Source organism: Ranitomeya variabilis, chromosome 6, assembly GCF_051348905.1.
Source record: "Ranitomeya variabilis isolate aRanVar5 chromosome 6, aRanVar5.hap1, whole genome shotgun sequence".
Taxonomy (NCBI): domain Eukaryota; kingdom Metazoa; phylum Chordata; class Amphibia; order Anura; family Dendrobatidae; genus Ranitomeya; species Ranitomeya variabilis.
This window is the reverse complement of record NC_135237.1, coordinates 576,541,165-576,558,764: the sequence shown is the minus strand read 5'-3', so window position 1 is coordinate 576,558,764 and position 17,600 is coordinate 576,541,165. Positions and strand designations below refer to the sequence as shown.

The window sequence follows — 17,600 nt, the reverse complement described above, 5'->3', positions numbered from 1 at the left end:
TATTGCCCAGCCACGTAGTATATTGCCCAGCCACATAGTATATTGCCCAGTCACGTAGTATATTGGCCAGCCACGTACGTAGTATATTGCCCAGTCACGTAGTATATTGCCCAGTCAAGTAGTATATTGCCCAGTCACGTACGTAGTATATTGACCAGCCACGTAGTATATTGGCCAGCCACGTACGTAGTATATTGCCCAGCCACGTAGTATATTGCCCAGTCACGTAGTATATTGCCCAGTCACGTACGTAGTATATTGCCCAGTCTGATTATAGAACCACTAGATGGTGGCCCGATTCTAACGCATCGGGTATTCTAGAATATGCATGTCCGCATAGTATATTGCCCAGCCACGTAGTATATTGCCCAGTCACGTACTATATTGCCCAGCCATGTAGTATATTGCCCAGTCACGTAGTATATTGCCCAGTGACGTAGTATATTGCCCAGCCATGTAGTATATTGCTCAGTCATGTAGTATATTGCCCAGCCACGTACTATATTGCCCAGTGACATAGTATATTGCCCAGTCACGTAGTATATTGCCCAGCGACGTAGTATATTGCCCAGCCACGTAGTATATTGCCCAGTCACGTAGTATATTGCCCAGTCACGTAGTATATTGCCCAGCGACGTAGTATATTGCCCAGCCACGTAGTATATTGCTCAGCCACGTAGTATATTGCCCAGCCACGTAGTATATTGCTCAGTCATGTAGTATATTGCCTAGCCACGTAGTATATTGCCCAGTCACGTAGTATATTGCCCAGTCATGTAGTATATTGCCCAGCGACGTAGTATATTGCCCAGCCACGTAGTATATTACCCAGCCACGTAGTATATTGCCTAGCCACGTAGTATATTGCCCAGTCACGTAGTATATTGCCCAGTCACGTAGTAAATTGCCCAGCGACGTAGTATATTGCCCAGTGACATAGTATATTGCTCAGCCATGTAGTATGTTGCCCAGCCACGTAGTATATTGCCCAGCCACGTAGTATATTGCCCAGCCACATAGTATATTGCCCAGTCACGTAGTATATTGGCCAGCCACGTACGTAGTATATTGCCCAGTCACGTAGTATATTGCCCAGTCAAGTAGTATATTGCCCAGTCACGTACGTAGTATATTGACCAGCCACGTAGTATATTGGCCAGCCACGTACGTAGTATATTGCCCAGCCACGTAGTATATTGCCCAGTCACGTAGTATATTGCCCAGTCACGTAGTATATTGCCCAGTCACGTATGTAGTATATTGCCCAGCCAAGTAGTATATTGCCCAGCCACGTAGTATATTGTCCAGTCACGTAGTATATTGCCCAGTCACATAGTATATTGCCCAGTCACGTACGTAGTATATTGACCAGCCACGTAGTATATTGGCCAGCCACGTACGTAGTATATTGCCCAGCCACGTAGTATATTGCCCAGTCACGTAGTATATTGCCCAGTCACGTACGTAGTATATTGCCCAGTCACGTAGTATATTGGCCAGCCACGTACGTAGTATACTGCCCAGCCACGTAGTATATTGCCCAGTCACGTAGTATATTGCCCAGTCACGTAGTATATTGCCCAGTCACATATGTAGTATATTGCCCAGCCACGTAGTATATTGCCCAGCCACATAGTATATTGTCCAGTCACGTAGTATATTGCCCAGTCTCGTAGTATATTGCCCAGCCACGTAGTATATTGCCCAGTCACGTAGTATATTGCCCAGTCACGTATGTAGTATATTACCCAGCCACGTAGTATATTGCCCAGCCACGTAGTATATTGTCCAGTCACGTAGTATATTGCCCAGTCACGTAGTATATTGCCCAGCCACGTAGTATATTGCCCAGCCACGTAGTATATTGAGTATATTGCCCAGCCACTTAGTATATTGTCCAGTCACGTAGTATATTACCCAGTCACGTAGTATATTGCCCAGTCACGTAGTATATAGCACAGAGCCACATAGTATATTGCCCAGCCACATAGTATATAGCACAGAGCCACGTAGTATATTGCCCAGCCACGTAGTATATTGCCCAGTCACGTAGTATATTGCCCAGTGACGTAGTATATTGCCCAGCCACGTAGTATATTGCCCAGTCACGTAGTATATTGCCCAGTCACGTAGTATATTGCCCAGCCAAGTAGTATATTGCCCAGCCACGTAGTATATTGCCCAGTCACGTAGTATATTGCCCAGTGACGTAGTATATTGCCCAGCCACGTAGTATATTGCCCAGCCACGTAGTATATTGCCCAGTCACGTAGTATATTACCCAGTCACGTAGTATATAGACCAGTGACGTAGTATATTGCCCAGCCGCATAGTATATTGCCCAGTGACGTAGTATATTGCCCAGCCACGTAGTATATTGCCCAGTCACGTAGTATATTGCCCAGCCACATAGTATATAGCACAGAGCCACGTAGTATATTGCCCAGTCACATAGTATATTGCCCAGTGACGTAGTATATTGCCCAGCCACGTAGAATATTGCCCAGCCACGTAGAATATTGCCCAGTCACGTAGTATATTGCCCAGTCACGTAGTATATTGCCCAGCCACGTAGTATATTTCCCAGCCACGTAGTATATTGCCCAGTCACGTAGTATATTGCCCAGTGACGTAGTATATTGCCCAGCCACGTAGTATATTGCCCAGCCACATAGTATATTGCCCAGTCACGTAGTATATTACCCAGTCACGTAGTATATAGCCCAGTGACATAGTATATTGCCCAGCCGCATAGTATATTGCCCAGTGACGTAGTATATTGCCCAGCCATGTAGCATATTGCCCAGCCACGTAGTATATTGCCCAGCCACGTAGGATATTGCCCAGCCACGTAGTATATTGCCCAGCCATGTAGTATATTGCCCAGTCACGTAGTATATTGCCCAGTGATGTAGTATATTGCCCAGCCACATAGTATATTGCCCAGCCACGTAGTATATTGCCCAGCCACGTAGTATATTGCCCAGTGACGTAGTATATTGCCCAGCCACGTAGTATATTGCACAGCCACGTAGTATATTGCACAGCGACGAAGTATACAGCACAGAGCCACGTAGTATACAGAGTAAAAATAAAAAATAAACATATACTCACCCTCCGAAGGCCTGTTGAAGTCCTGGCCCTGTGCGCGGTGCAGGCGTCAGCTTCCAGTCCCAGGGTGTGATGACGTCACGGTCACATGACCGTGACGTCATCGCAGGTCCTTCTCACGCAGGACCTGTGATGACGTCGTGGTCCCATGACCGTGACGACCGCAGGCGGCAGCTTCCGGTCTCAGGATGGTATGTAGAAGGACCTTCCATGACGTCGCGGTCATGTGACCGCGATGCGATCACAGACCCTGCGAGAAGGACCTTCCATGACGTCACTGTGACAGCGACGTCATGGAAGGTCCTTCTCGCAGGGCCTGTGATCATGTCGCGGTCACATGACCGTGACGTCATGGAAGGTCCATCTGGCATACCATCCTTGGGACCGGATCCTGCCGCTTGCATGGAGCGGTCACCGTAGCGTTGCTAGGAGCGCGAAAGGCGGTGGATGGTGAGTATAGCATTTTTTTTTAATTATTATTATTTTTAACATGACATATTTTTACTATTGATTCTGCATAGGCAGCGTCAATAGTAAATAGTTGGGGACACACAGGGTTAATAGCAGCGGTAATGGAGTGCGTTACACCGCGGCCCGTTACCGCTGCCATTAACCCTGTGTGAGCGGTGACTGGAGGGGAAGGGGAGTATGGAGCGGGCGCCGGGCACTGACTGCAGGAGAGTAGGGGAGGGACTAATCGGACTGTGCCCGTCGCTGATTGGTCGCGGCAGACATGACAGGCAGCTGCCGAGACCAATCAGCGACTTGGATTCCATGACACACAGAGGCCGCGACCAATGAATATCCGGGACAGAAAGAAAGACAGACAGACAGACTGAAGGACAGACAGGCGGAAGTGACCCTTAGACAATTATATAGTAGAAGAGAGAAAAATCCGCATGAGAGGTCTAAGGTAATAATACCAAGGCATAGATGGAAAAGCAAAACGCCTCTATTGGGACAATTGGTGAGAGGGTGGCACTAACAACCGGAGAAAGTGCCTCCGTGTACAAACAAGACAATATGAATAAAATGCATTAAGATGAGAAACTAATTGCAATCCACTCAAATTACAAACCAATAACAGGCCGAATGCTGAAGGGCAAACATTTAAATGAATGTGGGAGTATCCATGAAGATCATGGCAAATACAATGCCTTCTACATATATCAGATACTGAAGGATCAATGTACAATAGTGTGCAAGGCGAAAAGCATAGGTAGGGTGTGCTACAGTGTTACACCACGCCGGATCCCCGCTCGGACAGGCGGGGCCTCCTGCGTGTCTCTTCACTCACCCGTACTGCGGTCAGTTCTCCTCTTTCTCGTGCTCCGCGTGCTTCCAGCAGAACTTCCAACCGGGGCTCTAGTCATGTCCTTAGAGCGTGCGCGCACTTGTTGCCGCCCTCTTGAAGGGCCAGAGCGGGCACTTGCTAATTCCTCTCCACCCAATGGCTGTGGGGCAGTATGTATATGTAGCGCCCCCACTGCCGCAAGGCCGAGGGGTACCCGGTACCGGGCCTCTGAGTCTCTGTTCTGGGGTTGTCACGGTGGCTAGACCCGGTCTGTGACCCTGCTGAGGGGCGCACAATGAAAGGTGGTGGTATGGTGCTGATGTTACGGTGCGGTTTAGTGCCGGTCGCGGTCAATAACGAGGACACCAGGTTGCAGTCTCTTTACCTCTTTACTGAAGGCTTCTGAGTCCTCAATCCGGAATACGGTTAACCGGGCTGCGCAAGTCCGGTCGGTCCGATAGCACCTCCAGAGTTCCCTTTGCAGGTGGAAATCTGTGCCTACCTTCCTGCGCTTGTGTGTTGTGGTCCTCCCCTGCTGTGCTTACGGGATAGTACCCACAACTGTTGTGTCTGTTTCTCGTGTTCCCTCACAACTCGATTCTGATGTTCTCCCTCTACGTCCCCCTGATCTTACGGTTAGGATGCACCCGTATGACGGGGAGGCTCGGAGCTCTTCCGGGACTCCAGCGTCGCCCCACTCCTGTTGTTACCCCCCTGTGTCTTCCTGGGTCTGGGTGAGACAGCCCGCCTGTAACTGACTGTCCTGCCGTAGGTTTGAAGTTTGGCCTGGAGCTCTATACTTCCTCGGCGTTCCGGCCACCGGTTATGCGCCTCAATAGGATGTTGCCTCGTCTTACAGCACGACTCCTACTGGTATTCTCCTTGTTGCGTTGATCTCGTTTCTCACTCAGCACAATAAACTTCGCTTCTTATCCTTACCGCCGCTATATCGTGCAGGCACGGTCCCGTAACGTTCTCTCTGGTTGCTAGGCCTCTGTCAGGATCCCACCCCTGACAGGGACCCCTCTGAATCTTCCCCTACAACACCCTCTGCCACAAGGTGTTGCCTGGTTCCAACCCAGTCAGCTTTCTCTCCTAACTTCCTGCCTAACCCCCAGTTTTACCAGATTGTGAGGAGTGGCCTAATGAATATGTAAGAGGGTGAACTGTAGTCCCACTGAGAGGGCACTAGGACCCTGTGGTTTTTGCCTGTTGCAGCAGAGAACAGATCCTGCAAGACTCTGAGAGACAATGTGTGCTGGGGGGTGGGGTCTGGTATCTCGTGTGTAAAGTGAAACAAGGAAGTGAGAGGAGAGTGAGAAAGGCGGGAAGAGAGAGCAGAAGCTGCTGCTGTGATATAACCAAGAGACTGTTTGTGGATTTTACTGTGAGTTTGTTGGAGAAAAAGAAGCTATTGAGAGACTTTGCATTGCTAACGTTTTCCTGGAGAAAAGCTAACCTTTTGTTCAACTCTGTGAGAGACTTTTGTTGCTAACGTTTTTCTGGAGAGGAGCTAACCTTTTATTTTGAAAGACTGAAACTTGACTGCAAACCCACTACGTATTTGAGAGTCTGTGGAATACCTGTGCATTGATTGGAGAAACAAGTCTGACAGATTGCTGATACAGAGACAGACGGGTTGTCGTGGAAGCATTCCTAGGAGCTACAGAAGAAGAGACAATATCGTGAGGCCACTAAGTCCCCGGCGTTTGGGCTCAGCATCCGCCGATCAGACAAGAGGAGCTTGCTGTAACTTATTGGCGCTGAAGATATAGACTGGGCTGCAGCCTGGGCGGATTCCTACCTGAGAGGAGATCCATCTTAGGATACGGTACCATAAGTTATAGATACCCGGGTATCTTTGCTCAGAGTGTTTAATTGTTACTTAGAGGTGTATCTTATAATAGAGTTGTGTAAGTTATACTCAGTGTGCCATTCCAGGGGCTCCCTTTATAACACTACAATCAATTTACACTTGTTCCTGATTAGTTGCCCTGTTAGGTAAATTTCTTACTAGTCTTTTGTAGCATACAGTTCTCAGGAGACCTTGGAGTGGCACAGTGATTTCAGCTGCTGCTGAGCTGGTGTATCTTTGGGGTGCATCTACTTTAATATTCTCCATATTACCTTTATTATTTTGCCTTTGAGTAAATACCGTTGGAGATTTCTGCCTTAGTCTTGGTTTGTGACTCACTGGATCTTATTCGGACCTCTGGTCATTACATTTTTGGCGTAGTCGGCAGGATCCAGTGTTTGTCATGGACGAGGGCGAGGGTAGAAATGACCCCGCTGTATCCGCATCCTCCTCGGGGGTTGGGGTTCCCCTGGCAGCCGCGGCGATTTCGGGAGGGTATGTGCCTGTAGGAGCTTTACTTCAGCACATGCCGAAATACGACGGGCGCAATATGGCGTTGCAAGATTGGGCTGAGAGAATCCGGAGTATTCTGTGCATGTGTAATTTGACCCCCGCGTTACGCGCTGAGCTGGCATTAAATGCACTGGAGGGCGATATTAGACGTATGGTGATGGTGCGCCCAGAATCAGAGAGGGATACGTTAGAAAAGATTTTGGAACTGTTAGAGGGGAGTTTGGGGGGCCGAGCACGTGTGGCCCAGCTTCGGTCTCTATTCTTTAATCGTCCCCAGATAGAATGTGAGTCCCTGATGCAGTACTCTAATATCTTGCAAGAGACGCTGAATGAGATGCAGCGACTAGACCAGGGGGCCATGGGAGCGTTCCGGGAGGTAGACCGCTTGCTCCGGGATCAATTCATCACCGGTTTAGCTAATAGACTTCTCCGGGACAAACTGTTGGAAATGGCCCGGGCTGCACCAGAATTATCCTTCTGGCAGATTTACCGAGCTGCAGTGGAAAGGGAAGAGAAATCTACCCATGTGCCCGAGGGGTCAGTGAACAGTGCCCAGCTGGAAGAAGGTGGGTCATCAGGGTCAGGGGGAGAGGGGCTGGTGAGCGTGGTACAAGCTTTGCGTGCTGAGGTGAAGGAGTTGAAGCTGAAATTGTCTCAACTGACAGTTGATCCCGCCTCTACCCCCCCATGGGGGCCTCTTGCCCCACCCCCTGGAACGGTGACCCCACAGACGGCCAGGTCGTCCTATCAGAATGAGTCAAGCCCTCGTTCATGAGGAGCAATCACCTGCTGGAAGTGTGGGCGCCAGGGACACATCTCTCGTTACTGCCGGACGCTTGCAGCCCCAGAAACCCTGTCGCCGGCTTTAAACTTCCGTCCGCTGCCATGAGAGGGCAAGCAGCAGCGGCCCCACCCACACAAAGCCCTCGACGGAATGAGCAAGATTTGTTTGCATGCAGTCCAGTGATAGAAGCAGAATTTGAAGGGCGGAAGATGAGGTGCTTGGTTGACACGGGATCCGAATGTACTATAATGCCACTAGAAGTATATGAGAGATACTTCAGTCGACTAGTGATTCCAGAGGATGGCCGAGTGATACGACTGACCGCCGCAAATAATGGTCAACTGTCAGTCAAGGGAATCGTGTGGATTCAACTAAAAATGTTTGGTCAAGAGCTGGGGCAGAAAGGGGTAGTACTGGTGGATCACCCCCCTAGAAGAGGGATGGAAGTGACGCTCGGAATGAACGTGCTGCGAGACTTGAATCACCAGATGTATGCCAGTGAAGGACCCCGATACTGGGCCCGTGCGACAAGACACCGACCCACACAGAAAATTCTACACTGTCTAGTGCTGAGTTGCGACTTGCTGAAAAGTGTGGTCCCAGGCGGCCGGGTGGGCCGGGTCCGAGTGCCATCGAGGGCCCCGATCCTGCTGGGACCAAGACAAGAGGAGCTCTTAATGCTGCCTGTGGGAGCTGCACAGAGATTGAATGGGCTTGAAGTGCTACTTGAGCCCGCCCGAGAGGGTTCCTCATTTGCCAAGGTACATGTGGCCCGGTCTCTGGCGATTGTAAAGAATGGACGAGTGCTGGTCCGATGCATCAATGTTTTAGATGAAGCTGTTGCAATTCCTGCTGGAACCATACTGGCTGAACTGTTCGTGCCGGCAGAAAAGGTGCCGGAAAATGCAGGATTCGAACTGCGACCAGACCAACAGTCATCCTGGACCTTTGCGGTCGAGGTAGGCCGGACTGAGCCTCCTACGGAGGAATGGAATGGTCATGTGATCATGGAGCAGATGGGAGTGGATCGGGAGAAGCTGACCCCCGTGCAGTTGGAGCAGTTGGAGAGAGTTTTGTGGGAACATCAAGAGACCTTTTCCCAACATGGAGAGGACTTCGGGTGTACCCAGATGATTGAGCATGAGATTCCAACGGGGGATACTCCACCCATTAGAGAAAGATATCGGCAAATTCCTCCAGCGCTTTATCAAGAGGTGAAGAGCATGGTGGCCAGTATGCTGGACAACCAAGTGATCCGAGAGAGCCGGAGTCCCTGGGCGGCTCCTGTAGTCTTGGTCCGCAAGAAGGATGGGACACTCCGATTTTGTGTGGACTATCGAAAATTGAACGCCCACACCGTACGGGACGCATATCCTTTACCCCGTATTGAAGAATCCCTGTCGGCCCTGGGTCGGGCCAAGTATTTCTCAACGTTGGATTTGGCAAGCGGGTACTGGCAGGTCCCAATGGCTGAAAAAGATCGGGCCAAGACGGCGTTTGTCTTGCCAATGGGGCTCTTCGAGTTCAACCGGATGCCCTTTGGCCTCGCTACCGCCCCGGGAACCTTCCAACGCCTGATGGAACATTGCTTGGGCGATCTAAATTTTGAATCAGTCCTGATATATCTAGCAACATTGTGGTGTTCGGAACCTCATTTGAAGATCATCTGGAGAAGCTGCGTCAAGTTCTCCGGCGGCTCAAGAGCTACGGCCTGAAAATAAAGCCAAAAAAATGTCAACTGTTACAAAACCAGATTGAATATTTGGGGCATCTGGTGACCCCGGACGAGGTACTACCTTTAGACAGTAAGATCAAGGCGGTACAAGAGTGGCCACCTCCTTGTGACCTGCGAGAAGTGCGGGCCTTCCTGGGTCTAGCAGGATACTATCGGCGGTTTGTGCCTAAATTCTCACAAGTGGTGAGTCCCTTGAATGAACTTTTGAGAGGGACAGCGCTGGGTCCTCGAAATCGCCCCATTCCATGGGGGCCCCTACAGAAAAAGGCATTTGATGAAGTGAAAACCGCCCTAACGAGTGCCCCATTGCTGGCCTACGCCCGGTTTGACACCCCTTTTTTGTTGTATACCGATGGTAGTCTCCATGGGTCGGGGGCAGTACTAGCACAGGTGCAGGACGGCCGAGAGCGAGTGATTTCTTATGGCAGCAGATCTTTAAGAGACTCCGAGCGAAATCCGGCTAACTACAGCTCATTCCGGCTGGAATTGCTGGCCCTGGTGTGGGCAATGACAGAACGCTTCGCCAAGTATCTAACAGGAGCTGAGGTGCTAGTCATGACAGATAACAACCCGCTAGCTCACTTAGAGAATGCAAAACTGGGAGCGTTAGAGCAGCGGTGGGTCGCCAGACTAGCCAAGTTCAATTACCGCATTAAATTTCGCTCTGGTCGAGAAAACGGCAATGCAGATGCATTGTCAAGAGCGCCCCTTGGGTCATCAGGGGAAGATGTTGACGAACAACTTGAGGACACTGAAACTCCAGCTTTGGGGGAAAAATACCTATCTTCCAAAGTGTGGTACACTCAAGTGGGGTGGCCACCGGGATGCCCTGTGTTCTGGGTAAAACATCCTCAGATTGGACAAGAGTCCAGGATGAGTGTCCGGACGTTGCACTTGTGCGCCGTTGGGTACAAAACAAGGCCTGGCCCAGTGCAGAGGACAAGGCTCAGTTGTCCATGGAAGGAATGAAACTCCTTCGACAATGGGATAAATTGTGTGTGGAACAAGGTCTTTTGTATCGTAAGTAGTGTTGAGCATTCCGATACCGCAAGTATCGGGTATCGGCCGATATTTGCTGTATCGGAATTCCGATACCGAGATCCGATACTTTTGTGGTATCGGGTATCGGTATCGAAACAACATTAATGTGTAAAATAAAGAATTAAAATAAAAAATATTGCTATACTCACCTCTCCGACGCAGCCTGGACTTCAGCGAGGGAACCGGCAGCGTTGTTTGCTTAAAATTCGCGCTTTAACTTCCTTACTTGAAGTCCCGGCTTGTGATTGGTCGCGCGCCGCCCATGTGACAACGCTGCCGGTTCCCTCGCTGAAGTCCAGGCTGCGTCGGAGAGGTGAGTATAGCAATATTTTTTATTTTAATTCTTTATTTTACACATTAATATGGTTCCCAGGGCCTGAAGGAGAGTTTCCTCTCCTTCAGACCCTGGGAACCATCAGGGATACCGTCCGATACATGAGTCCCATTGACTTGTATTGGTATCGGGTATCGGTATCGGATTAGATCCGATACTTTGCCGGTATCGGCCGATACTTTCCGATACCGATACTTTCAAGTATCGGACGGTATCGCTCAACACTAATCGTAAGGTGTACCTGCCATCGGAGCTGCAGCATCGGTACCAACTGATAATTCCTGTGGGGATGGGTCCAGTGGTCGCTCGTTAGGCGCATGAGAAGGGGGCCCATTTTGGAAGTGAAAAGACACTTCAGTGGTTGCAGCGAGTCCTCTATTGCCCTGAGTTGGGAGGGATGGTGGCCGACGCGTGTCGGCAGTGCCGAATTTGTGGGCTCAACAAAAGCCCTGAGCAGCGGTCTCCCACACAGTCTATTAAGACTTCAGCTCCACTGGAGCTACTCATGATTGATTATGTGTTGATAGGGTACTCTACGTCAGGGTACTCCTATTGCCTGGTGATGACAGATCACTTTACCAAGTATGCTGTAGCGGTGCCGACAAGAGATCAGACGGCCAAGTCAGCGGCTGAGGCAGTGTGCCGACACTTCTTCCCAGTGTTCGTGTGTCCGCAGAGAATACATTCTGATCAAGGGGCCTGCTTTCAGGGGACGCTGATGAAAGAGTTGCACCAGCTCTATGGTATCGAGCAGTCGAGAACAACGCCTTACCACCCTCAGGGTAATGGGGCATGTGAGCGTTTTAATCGGACCTTGTTGCAAATGTTGAGGTCCTTAGAGAGTCAGCAACAGACATGCTGGCCTGAGTATCTCCCCGAATTGATGTGGGCTTACAATAACAGGGTGCACAGTACTACTGGTTACTCACCACACATGTTAATGTTTGGTAGACCTGGCCGAGACATTGAGGATTTGAACGTGCCAGATCCCTCCTCCGCCCCCCCTCGGACTGCATCCGAGTGGGTACGAGAGCATCGGCGGCGGTTGAGGGTGGTGCATCAGGTGGTGGGCGATCGCCTTCGCCAGGTGGTCCATAGAGACATGCGACCTGTACAAACAGAGCTGTTCTCTCCGGGAGACAGAGTGTTGGTGAGGACAAAACGACGGTCAGGAAAGCTGAGTGACCGATGGGAGGCGATACCGTATCTGATAAAAAAACAGGTGAACCCTGAGATTCCAGTGTACGAGGTCGAACCGGTGGGGACAGGGGGGCCAACCCGTAATTTGCATCGTAACATGTTACAACGGTGCTGGTTTGAAGATTCAGCGCCTACTCCCCTAGAGCCAGAGGCCATGTTCCAAGGGGCGGGAACTCTGAATGATCTTGAGGTTGATGGTGTACTTACTCCTGCGCCTGCTTATTTGCCCCCTGTGACCAATCTTGAGTTTGATGGTGTGCTTACCCCTGCGCCTGCTTATTTGTCCCCTGTGACCGATATGGCCTCGGGTGAAGAGAATGTTGGGGATATGGAGGATGTTGTTGAGGAGAGTGCATCAGGACAACTGCTTGGTCCTGACGCTGTATCACAGGACATCGAGCCGCAGGAGGAGACAACTCCGCTTGCGCCCACTAACACGACCACGGAAGAGAATTTAGCTCCCTCTAAGGTTGCACCTGTTGATGTAGGACTCAGGAGAACTACATGATCTACGGCAGGAATACCGCCTCAGCGATATGCTCAAGATGAATTTGAGTGGGAAGGTATGTCGAGGACGCCAACCTCTAGTGGGGTGGCATGTAAGAGGGTGAACTGTAGTCCCACTGAGAGGGCACTAGGACCCTGTGGTTTTTGCCTGTTGCAGCAGAGAACAGATCCTGCAAGACTCCGAGAGACAATGTGTGCTGGGGGGTGGGGTCTGGTATCTCGTGTGTAAAGTGAAACAAGGAAGTGAGAGGAGAGTGAGAAAGGCGGGAAGAGAGAGCAGAAGCTGCTGCTGTGATATAACCAAGAGACTGTATGTGGATTTTACTGTGAGTTTGTTGGAGAAAAAGAAGCTATTGAGAGACTTTGCATTGCTAACGTTTTCCTAGAGAAAAGCTAACCTTTTGTTCAACTCTGTGAGAGACTTTTGTTGCTAACGTTTTTCTGGAGAGGAGCTAACCTTTTATTTTGAAAGCCTGAAACTTGACCTCAAACCCACTACGTATTTGAGAGTCTGTGGAATACCTGTGCATTGATTGGAGAAACAAGTCTGACAGATTGCTGATACAGAGACAGACGGGTTGTCGTGGAAGCATTCCTAGGAGCTACAGAAGAAGAGACAATATCGTGAGGCCACTAACTAAGTCCTTGGCATTTGGGCTCGGCATCCGCCGATCAGACAAGAGGAGCTTGCTGTAACTTATTGGCGCTGAAGATATAGACTGGGCTGCAGCCTGGGCGGATTCCTACCTGAGAGGAGATCTATCTCAGGATACGGTACCATAAGTTATAGATACCCGGGTATCTCTGCTCAGAGTGTTTAATTGTTACTTAGAGGTGTATCTTATAATAGAGTTGTGTAAGTTATACTCAGTGTGCCGTTCCAGGGGCTCCCTTTATAACACTACAATCAATTTACACTTGTTCCTGATTAGTTGCCGTTAGGTAAATTTCTTACTAGTCTTTTGTAGCATACAGTTCTCAGGAGACCTTGGAGTGGCACAGTGATTTCAGCTGCTGCTGAGCTGGTGTATCTTTGGGGTGCATCTACTTTAATATTCTCCATATTACCTTTATTATTTTGCCTTTGAGTAAATACCGTTGGAGATTTCTGCCTTAGTCTTGGTTTGTGACTCACTGGATCTTATTCGGACCTCTGGTCATTACAAATAGAACCCTTAGCTCCCCCTGGAGGCCAGACTGTGAAATGTATTGGTGTATGTGATACCTGGTCAGATGAACTCCTTCAGTGCCATCAGACGTACCATAGCCTCCCTTAGCGGCGGAGCCACAGTACTGCAACGACCAGGACTCTGGGGCGCTGCATATATATTGCTTCCTCCCCACTGGTGAGGTGCCTGAGCAACCTTCCTGTTTTGCAGTCTATGTTGTGTAAGGTTGCATACCAGTCCCTGCTGCACTCTGGCGCAAATCCTGCCTGCTGCACTCTGATATGAACTCTGCCTGTTGCTCCATCCAGTCTCTCCTCCTGGGTCCAGCTGCTGCGCGACCATTGGTCTGTCCTGGAGTGGCACCTGGAGTTCATTGGGAGCCCAGTCTAACCTCACCATCAGAGGCTCTAGTGAACAGTCAGGTGTTCCCTTAGTCACGCCCCCCAGGCTGTCCGTGGTCCGTCACACAGTGGTTCCACAAACCATGTCCGTGACAAACAGTAGTGTGGGGTCATAGATGTGCTGAGACACAATACTAGGTGTGTAGATAATACAGTGAATGGAATATAAGCCAACCCAAATGTGAGGTAGGACACACTGAAAAAGCTATGAATCAACATGAAAGGTATCACAAGTAATATATAGTGCAAACATGATGGAAGTACAAATGATACACAGTGCGTCTGCAGGGAAAGGGGAAAGGAGGGCTTAAATTACCTGAGTGTTAGATTGGTGTGTGCCATGCAGGTAATACAGTGATAACCTCTGTACATAGTGTCAGTGTACAGGTAATACAGTGATCACCAGTGACATTATACACAGGAGCTCTGTATGTAGTGTATAGGGCACAGGTAATACAGTGATCACCAGTGACATTATCTACAGGAGCTCTGTACATAGTGTACAGGTAATACAGTGATCACCAGTGACATACACAGGAGCTCTGTATATAGTGTACAGGTAAGAAAGTGATCACCAGTGACATTATACACAGAAGCTCTGTATATAGTATCAGTGTACAGGTAATACAGGGATCACCAGTGACATTATACACAGGACCTCTGTACATAGTGTCAGTGTACAGGTAATACAGTGATCACCAGTGACATTATACACAAGAGCTCTGTATGTAGTGTATAGGGCACAGGTAATACAGTGATCACCAGTGACATTATCTACAGGAGCTCTGTATATAGTGTACAGGTAAGAAAGTGATCACCAGTGACATTATACACAGAAGCTCTGTATATAGTATCAGTGTACAGGTAATACAGTGATCACCAGTGACATTATACACAGGAGCTCTGTATATAGTGTACAGGTAATAAAGGGATCACCAGTGACATTATACACAGAAGCTCTGTATATAGTATCAGTGTACAGGTAATACAGTGATCACCAGTGACATTATACACAGGAGCTCTGTATATAGTGTACAGGTAAGAAAGTGATCACCAGTGACATTATACACAGGAGCTCTATATATAGTGTCAGTGTACAGGTAATACAGGGATCACCAGTGACATTATACACAGGACCTCTGTATATAGTGTCAGTGTACAGGTAATACAGTGATCACCAGTGACATTATATACAGGAGCTCTGTATATAGTGTCAGTGTATAGGTAATACAGTGATCACCAGTGACATTATACACAGGAGCTTTGTATATACAGTCAGTGTACAGGTAATACAGTGATCACTGGGATTGAGGGGTCAGAGGTTATACACTGGGGCCGAGGGGCCGGAGGTTATACACTGGGGACAAAGGGCTAGAGGTTATACACTAGGGAATGAGGGACCAGAGGTTATATACTGGGGACGAGGGGCTGGGGGTTATACACCGGGGACAAAGGGCTAGAGGTTATACACTAGGGAATGAGGAACCAGAGATTATATACTGGGGACGAGGGGCCGGAGGTTATACACTGGGGGTCGAGTGGCCAGAGGTTATACACTTTGGGAATGAGGAACCAGAGGTTATATACTGGGGATGAAGGGCTGGAGGTTATACAATGGGTAATTGGGGTCCAGACATTATACACTGGGGGGACGGAGGTTAAACACCGGAAGGCGAGGGGTAGGAATTTTATATACTGGTGGCAGGTTATACTGTACACTTGGGTCAATGAGGCCAGAATTTATATATCAGGGGGCCGGATATTACATGCCAGTGGATTTGGGGTTGGATGTTATACACCAGAGGTAATTTGACAAAATGAGAAACCTACATTTAGTGACTAAGATGAGCAGCCTAATACTTTTATCCATTTAGTGCATTAGGTGACAGCAGCAGGTTCTGGGCGAACAATTTATTTAGGCCTTCTGTTTCTTCTCAAAATTCCCACACCAAGTTATTTTAAAATGATTTATATTACCTTCTGATCTACCAGAACTTATTAGTTCAGAGCCTCTGATAATCCATCTCTCGTCTAGTCCCACTAATGACAGATAACATGGATTTCCGCTGCAGACATGGCTGCAGGGTGCGAGTTCTTCTCATTCTTCTCCCTACCTCTTACTGATTGCTTTTTACCAGAGGTCTGATAGTTTACAGAGTGTTCAGTTCTCTTCTTGGGGCGGCTGGCATCGCTTCCTAAAGCATGAAATAGATGAAATACTGCCCACCCTGCACCCGTAATCAGTAGGTAACTGACTGCGTTGAGATGGAGCCGCCTTCTGACAAATACTTGCCACCTGTCCTGGGACTGTAGCGATTTCATGGATTATTATGGGGCAGACTCAGGTGACGTCACTTCGCTGTCTGCACTGGGCTGCCGTCATTGTGGATTGTGAGTGGTTCGGTGCGGGCAGCACAATGCCCTCCAGTGCTTACTACACAGAATGGAGGGGTAAAAGCTGAAGCCAGTGTTTCTGCGGCCCTCGGGGATAGGCGATACACATATCATGGTAATAAACCTCACATATTAGGACCACAAGTAGTAACACAAGCTACATCCTATAATACACATCACTGACTCTTCCCCATGGGAGCCCATGCCATTGTGTCTCGCTCTATGATGGGGTCCAGCGGGGACATGCTATTTCCCAACATTCGGATGCAGCTGACCCTCTGGGCTTCTGTGCCTGGTATTTGACATTTTGCAGGTGAGACATGGATCCAGGTGGATTCCTCAGTCACTATGATGGTCGATGATGTTGCAGGATTTTAGTCCCTTACACATTGGGCAATGAGCTGCGAAATGAAAATGTATAGGAGCACTGGTTCCCGGTCACTGAGCATAAATAAACAGTTGACAAATGAGCAAAAGCTTCGCAGCCGATCAGGTCTTACCATCCAGCTTGAAAATTAGTGAACCCTTCAGAAATGTCCATATTTCTGCAAGACTTTGACTGAAAACTAAATAAGAATTTCAAACAATTTCAAAAAGGAGATAAAGAACAAATGAGTAAAAAAAAATAGCCTTTGTTATTTTTTTTTTATTGCAGAGAATATTAAAATATGACTTATCTGTGACCCAGATAATTTAAAGGTGAAATTAGAATCTGGTGTTTTAAGTTAATGAGATGACAATCAGGTGTGAGTGATCGACCTGTTTTATTCTGTACAACACACATCTTATCATGGCATAAATAAATGTGATTTCAATCCAATAGTATAAGGGCCCCTTCACACTGGTCGATTCTGCTACGATTACGACGCATTTGCGTCATATTCGACATCGCAGTACGAGCTCGTAGCCAGCGGTCACACTCTACGATGTTAACGCTTTTTCTGACGTAGTTGCGATGTGAACGTCACGCGTCGCAATCGTACGCTACCCTTCACACCGCCATAGTCCTACGACTCCGAGCGTGACGTATTACCAGCATGGGCGTGCTAAAACGTCACGCCCAATCAGGAGACAGGTATGCGGAAGCCCAACCCACGTAGTCGCATTACGAGCTCGTATGACCGCCGTCACATACTACGATTTCGACCGCCACAGCGGGACATTTACGACGAAAGAAAGTTCTGCTCTTTCTTTCACATCGTACGATGCTGGGCTGCGTCGCAAATCGTAACGCCATGTCACACTTTGCAACCTCGGAACGA

General features: G+C 48.8%; 1 protein-coding gene across 1 annotated transcript; it reads left to right on the top strand.

Annotated features, from left to right (window-relative positions):
- The first annotated feature begins 4,203 nt into the window (after positions 1-4,203).
- On the top strand, positions 4,204-16,716 carry LOC143783344 (uncharacterized). The gene is made up of 3 exons (XM_077271748.1): positions 4,204-4,300; positions 8,161-9,198; positions 16,652-16,716. Exons 1-3 carry the CDS (start codon positions 4,204-4,206, stop codon positions 16,714-16,716), a joined length of 1,200 nt encoding a protein of 399 aa, XP_077127863.1.
- Positions 16,717-17,600: the final 884 nt, after the last annotated feature.

Excerpts from the sequence above, each read along its gene's own strand:
- LOC143783344 (XM_077271748.1), top strand. The coding sequence starts at position 4,204 with ATGCTGAAGGGCAAACATTTAAATGAATGTGGGAGTATCCATGAAGAT. Across the intron at positions 4,301-8,160 it reads TCAGATACTGAAGGATCAAT|GCGGCCGGGTGGGCCGGGTC; the intron begins GTACAATAGTGT and ends GTGTGGTCCCAG. Across the intron at positions 9,199-16,651 it reads ATATCTAGCAACATTGTGGT|GTGAGACATGGATCCAGGTG; the intron begins GTTCGGAACCTC and ends GACATTTTGCAG.